Source organism: Periplaneta americana, chromosome 13, assembly GCF_040183065.1.
Source record: "Periplaneta americana isolate PAMFEO1 chromosome 13, P.americana_PAMFEO1_priV1, whole genome shotgun sequence".
In the NCBI taxonomy this organism is placed as follows: Eukaryota; Metazoa; Arthropoda; class Insecta; order Blattodea; family Blattidae; genus Periplaneta; species Periplaneta americana.
The window spans coordinates 54,716,757-54,724,039 of record NC_091129.1 but is presented as its reverse complement, the minus strand read 5'-3'; the positions used below and the strand labels follow the sequence as shown (position 1 = coordinate 54,724,039).

At 32.7% G+C, this 7,283-nt stretch overlaps 1 protein-coding gene across 1 annotated transcript in view; it reads right to left on the bottom strand.

Annotated features, from left to right (window-relative positions):
• Positions 1 to 1,202: 1,202 nt before the first annotated feature.
• Positions 1,203 to 7,283, bottom strand: part of LOC138711924 (cytochrome P450 6j1-like) — a 29,225-nt gene continuing 23,144 nt past the window's right edge. The window contains exon 6 of the mRNA XM_069843223.1: positions 1,203 to 1,586. Coding sequence (XP_069699324.1) covers positions 1,417 to 1,586 — 170 coding nt within the window. The 3' untranslated portion in view covers positions 1,203 to 1,416. The remainder of the gene's footprint in view (positions 1,587 to 7,283) is intronic.

Below are 7,283 nucleotides of genomic sequence, written 5' to 3'. Positions count from 1 at the left end.
GCACTGGTCTGGACGTAAAAAAAAAAATTACAAACCACTCCAGTCGATACACAGAACTTTTAAATATGACTCGTATTGGCATTCAAGAACAAGAATTAATAAAGATCACTGGCCATAGCTATGCATCTTCCCTGAAACCCTATTTACAAATAAATGAAGAGCACCATTCGGAAATCCTGAATAAGTTCAGGAATAAACCATGTACAGTACATCGAGTTCCACTTCTTTTACGCACACGTCCAATATAACATCAATTAAACCACCACCATTAAAACATTCAAATTTAAAAGTTATACTTTCAATAATTGTTCCTTTTAAAAGTATTCATGTTTATTTTTTATTTCATCATCCTTAATTAAAACTTTTCTTGTTTATCTCATCATCCCTAATTAAAACTGTTGTAACACTTGTTTATATTACTTAGGTTATGTTATAGCTTCTTCTGTATAATATTATGGATAGTCACGTATCAGAGATTGTTTAATATTAAGATTTATTGAAAATCATTTGTCAAGTGACGTTGATTACAGGGATGCGGATAATTGAAGTGGAATGCAATTGTTTTAATAAAAATGAAACTGAATCAACAAGGCCTTCCTGATTAGTAACTGTCCACAGAGTTCAATGAAGGTTCCATAGTTGGCGCAACTGATAACAAGAAAACAGCTAACCATAACACACTACTGCCATCTAGCGTGATATTTTTAATGTTGAGATGGTACAATAACACATTGTAGACAGTTGGATTTTCGTAAGTCAATTAATGTTTTATTGTATTGGAGTACTTCGTTACTTCTAATCTTTATATACTTTCTTCTAATCGTGTAATAGTCAATTAAATCCCACTCGAGTTTTGATTTTCTCTAGATAAATCAAAACCTCTAGTGATATTACTGTTGATAAAATGTACGGTATTTATTAAACTGAAAACAAACTTTTATACAGAAAAATTCTTATTTAAGTCACAATATTCATATTTGTTTTTGGATTATATGCTATAGTGATACATAGCTGATTTGAAACCTAGACACCGATGAAACTTTTTATTTAAGGTAAATGGAGCCGTGTATGACCCAAAGGAGCAAAGTAACACCAGGTTACGGCGTATTTCAATTTTCCAAAATAATGTGTATTTATTGTGGCGTTCTTTAAGTTGATTTATAGTACAAACATATTTTACTGTGTAGAAAGAACAACGAATGTAAGTTTAATTAGTGTTGGAAAATCATGTTTATTTAATCCTGAAAAGACACGTGAATTAAACAAACTTAATATATCACATTCTATTTTAATACTAATGTACAGGAATTTCACTTCGGGTTATCGAGTTCTTAAAACTAAATCTTGCCGTTTGATACTTGTGAGCTCCCTCATAGCGCATCCGTTGTGCTGTGTTTCTCGTAAGAAGAAACTGATTCAAGTCGCAAGCCTCTTGAAGGTGAGAGGAATCGCCTCCACTGAGGCCACAACGAAAGCCTTCTTGTTCATAACCAATGGCACAGGGGTTTCCTTGCAAGGAGACACTTCGTACCGCGAAAACAAATGAATCAGTCCTGTTTTGGTCTGCATCAATCCAAACCGCTTTCCTGTAACATGTCGCATGGTTTATTTCTAGGGTGAAGTGTGTTTGTACTCACACATCTGTTCATGTGCATCTCCGCCATTTATTACCAAGTAATTAGTGCACTTCAACCGACAGTATCAAAATTACCAGCAATATTCATTTATTGAGGATGAGAGATCCAAAGCTCATTTTATTTAAAATTTTGAATTTTGAAAAATTGAAAGAACTTACATCAACATGTATTTTATTAATGAAATCTAATGAATATAAACTGTAAATGTATTTGATATCGTTAAGAAAATTCTAATACATAAAATTTAGAAAAAAAAAAACATTGTAGTAAGAAAACAGAGAAATTAAAATTGAATAAGGCAAGTTTGAAACCAAACAACTTCGGAACAAACACTAGTGGATAAAAACATTTTGGAACAAAAGGGATAAAAGAAATGAATGTGATCAGTAGCCACACGTACACAATTCCAGTTGCTAGTAACTAGTAATGGTGTGAACGAATATAGTCTTTTATTTATTAATGAAACAAAGATTTTGAAGAAAAGTAAGAATATAGTAATAGCCCTTTTTACAATTTCTCATGTTCAAATTCTTGGACCCTCACTTTTCTTGCAATTGCCCATACATGTTTCATTACCAACTGAAAATTCTCTATTAGACTGAATAAAAGCAAAGTTTCAAATTCCTTAGGTCCTCACTTTCCTCGAAATTGTTCATGCATATAGTGAGAGTCACATAAGAACAGTTACGAAACAGCAAATATTGCCGTCTTGTCAGTGTTGCCAACTGTTGCCAGATATCACACGGATCCTACGTACTAAATGACTTATTTACTTACCGTACATTATGTTGAAAGATTATTCTAAATAATTCAATAATTTGTAACATATTTTCGTAGGCAAACTATAAGGGAAAGGGATCAACATGTCAAGTATTTTGTCTGGCAATACGAAATTCATTGATTTGACTAAACAATTGACTCACGCGACCTAGGCTAAACATGTATTTTGTTTGACCGCATGGATTATTAGTACTAACTCCGAAAACATACATGACAATAGTCTAGAATTATAACCACAACGCAACACATAAAATAACTATTATGTATTAATATTAATACTGCTATTAATTAATTATTAGTATGTTCAAATTTCACTAGCTTCCAGTAACCGGCTCAGAAATCTAGTACAATTTTCATTTCGTGGAACTCCAGTACCGACAAATATTGTCGAAATTTGTCTCAGCTGCCAACATACCAGTTACAAAATCACTACCATTTGTAGCATTTGTCAGTATCGAAAATTCAACCTGCAAACTAGAAAATCACCACAATCCACTAGTATATGTAGTAATGGGGGAAAAATGGTTAGGTTTCACCCTTAAGGTATGAAGTAAGCTGACCCGGACATACATCTTCTTAAAATTCTACAGCAGTATGTACAAGACATTCTATATAGTACTGCAAATTGTTACAATCTTACTAATTATCTCCAAAATGTTTTCTTAATAGTTTTCCACATGTTAAAGTTTTCCAGCTTTCACAGGCACGATGTTTTATGTAACTTCTAGGGATATCATGTTTAAGCTTTTCCTTTTTTTCGAGCAGGGTTTGAATTATTGTCAATGAGCAGGCTACTGGAGCTAAATGACAGCTTAAGCAGTATTGGAAAAAGATAAATGCAAATAAGACGAAGACCATGATTATCGGAAGAAAGTTAGACCATGATTATCGGAAGAAAGTTAAAGAAGGAAAATTGCGAATTCTAAATGAGGCACTGGAACAAGTGGACATCTACAAATGTTTGAATTATGCTTTAAGTAACAACATGAGCTGCTGCCAAAAGTCAAAAGGAGGATAACAATGGCAAAGGAAGCTTTTAACATAAAAAAGACCATCTTCTGCGAATCTCTGAAAAAAGAACTAATGAAGAGATTAGTGAAGTACATTGTGTAGAGTATGACATTTTATGGGGTAGAAACATGGACATTATAAGTAAAGGAATAGAAACGACTGGAAGCATTTGAAATGTGGGTATGGAGAAAACTGGAGCGCGTGAAATGGACAGACAGAATGAGAAATGAAGCTGTGTTGGAAACAGTGAGTGAAGAAAGAATGATGCGGAAACTGATCAGGAAGAGGAAAAGAAATTGGTGAAGGATGAACTGGAAGTAATGGTGAACGGAAGAATAGTTGGGGGCAGAAGAAGAAATTAGTTGATACATAACATTAAGATACATGAATCATATGCTGTGACTAAGAGGAGAGCGGAAAATAGGAAAGATTGATGAATGCTGGATTTGCAGTGAAAGACTTGCCCTTGAGCAGAACACTCTGAATGAATCATGTCGGTAATTGACTTCCGTCTTCAGGACTAGTTTTTTTCAACGTTATTCTCTTGGAAGGTTTAAACTGGAAGTGCAGCTGGCCAGAAGGTCTGACAAATGCAGCTACAGGGAGAATGCACATTTATAAATTGATAAACTGAAAAAAAAAAAAAAACTCGTCTTGTAAAATCATCTCTGCAATATGAATATCTCACTTTCTAAAACCGTTCTGATATTGATATTTATTTATCAGTCAACTTTTACGATTCATAGTTACGATGAACCTTTACATTTCTGCATTTTCGATCCACCATCCCTTTTCATACCCACAATAATAGGCATCTTCATTTGCCAAGTATTTCCTGATTACTTCCTATTCTTCTGTTATAACTGAATTGTTGTCAATTCTTCCCTATCTATCTTATTCTATTCTCTCTCATATCTAGACTGTCTCCCTTTCATTTCTCGCTTTCCTATTAAATATTGTACTGTATATGCCTTAACTTAATAATTTTCATTATTTTTTAAAATCTATTCTCAAGTTTACCTACTCTTAATCATTCCTTTCTCCTAAATTATTTGTTTATATTCCCGTTTTATCTATTTTATAACACTTATATCACTTATTATTTCCCTACTATTCAATCCACTATTTATCTACATACTTATCGCTTTCTTTTCGCTCCATTCATAAATTCCCTCTTTTATTGCCTTATTCCGTATATTTATATCTAGAATACTACTACAGTTATAATACCCCTGATGCTACTCTCAACCTATAACATTGATTTCTAGAATCATTCAACAATGGGGAAAAATTGGATTGAAATTAAAAGAAATCAATGTAATTAAAATTAAATATCTTCCCAATTTTGTATGATGTTGCAATACATTTTCTCTGTAGCAAATACTGGTTTATTTATGCTTAAAGAACAGAGCTACTTATTGAAATAAAATTATATTTCTCTATAAAAAGAGGTTTAAATAACTTTTGGGACAACATTTTATACGCATAGCATGCACCTTACTTAGAAACATATTAAACTCTTCTTTTTTTAATTTTGAAAAAAAAAGCGAGTTTTTGAACTCTCATCCTCATTCTACCGGATTGGAATATTACTATCCATAATAAATTTCATTTCGGAAAACTATTACAGAATTATTCTTCAAGTATATTTTCTGTTTCCGATCAATTTAGAAATTCGCATATTATTTATAAAAATGTTGTTTCTGTCAGTTATATTTCTGAAACAGTTTCTCCATGGTACCAGATTTCCCGGATAATGTGTAAACATATTCATATATCAGTATTACAATTTTAATATTCTTCAAATCTTACACAGATCGGAAAAATAAGTCTAAGCTGGTTTGTCTTAAAAGATATCACAAGCAGGTTGTTAATGGCAGGATGATAACCCACAAAAAGTATTTGAAAACTACCGAAGGTTTCAGGTGAAGACTGTAATCAGAGTACAAACTACTCAAACTAGATTAAATTGTTGCGCTGTTAACTGCACACTGTGGTATGGAAGTTTATTTGTGCAAAATTTGGAAGAGATGAATCTCTAACATTTTGAGGTGTAGATATTGTCACTCCAGGCGATGTGTGGAGTAAGAGATATAATCTATCCATTCAATTATCTGTCTCTCTTTATCCACATACCTACTTATCTACTTACCCATGTGGCCATCTGTTTTGCTACTAAACGTTTCGAAATATACAGATGTGTTTATCAGTCGTGTGTGTGTGTCTGTGTGTGTGTGTGCGTGCGTGTGTGTTTTTTTAATGGTTTAGTATTGTTACTTGTTTTGTGATTTAAATGAGTGTATAATGATCTCGGCTACTATATAGCTTTATATTCAATGAATGAATGAATATATAAATTAATGGACGAATGACGGAATGAATATATGTATAAATAAATGAAGGAGTGACTATATATCGATGGCCCAGGACCAGACTGTTCCAAGTCCATTTTATTTATTTATTTTCAGAAGATCTATTTTAAGCTCCTGACATTCAAAGCTTCATGAAACAATTTGGAATGGCTTCATAACAACCTTACGGAGAGGAATGTTTATAGTTTTGTTCGATTCATATATACAGAGAAGAACTGGAACACAATGAAACACAGATTTCTTTCTTATAAAAAGTTGAACTTACAACAGTCTGGTTCTCAGCCATCGATATATATGAATGAATGAATGAATGAATGAATGAATGAATGAACGAACGAACGAACGAACGAACGAACGAAAGAACGAATGAATGAATGAATGAATGAACGAATATGTAAATGAATGAATATGAAAATAAATGAATGAAGGAATTAATATGTAAATGAATAAATCGAACGTATTAATATGTAAATGAATGAATGAACGAATGAATATACAAATGAATGATTATACGAATGAATATGTAAATGAATGAATGAACGAATATGTAAATGAATGAATGAACGAATATGTAAATGAATGAATGAACGAATATGTAAATGAATGAATGAACGAATATATAAATGAATGAACGGATGAATATGTAAAGGAATGCATGAACGAATGAATATGTCAATGAGTGAATGAACGAATGAATATGTAAATGAGTGAATGAACGAATATGTAAATGAATGAACGAATTAATATGTAAATTAATGAATGAATGAATAAGTTCCAATGACATTTTAAGGCATATGAAACTTGTGTTATTATGTGAAACCAAAATTATGCTACTTACAGCTAAAATTTAAAAAATCTGCGTGTTATTCATGCAATTAAGTGAACAAATCCGGGTAACAATTTTCAGGGTATAGCTATGTTTGCTGGATATATTTGTTGTTAGAAGATTAGTCCAGGAATCGCACAGTGGATTTCGATGGCAGAAATGCGTGAATTCAATTACTGATATTTTTAATTGAATAAAATCAGTATTAATCGAGAAGGTGTACTATCATTTTAATTTTGTATGTCCTAGAAAGCTACCTCAATAATGTAGTTCATATTGTTCACGCCAATACAGTTCAGGTTTTGTTTTTAGTTAGTTATTTAACGACGCTGTACCAAATACTAGGTTATTTAGCGTCGATGAGATTGGTGATAGCGAGGTGGTATTTGGCGAGATGAGGCCGAGGATTCGCCGTAGATTACCTGGAATTCATCTTAGGGTGGGGGAAAACCTCGGCAAAATCCCAACCCCAAGCGGGGATCGAACCCGCGCCCGAGCGCAACTTCAGACCGGCAGATAAGCGCCTTAACCGACTGAGCCACGCCGGTAGGCAGTACAGTTTATATTAATGTACATTGAAATAGTAGATGTTGTCAATGTTATGCAATGATTTTAACATAATTTTTTAATTTTTCATAACGATAGTAATAGTGGCCG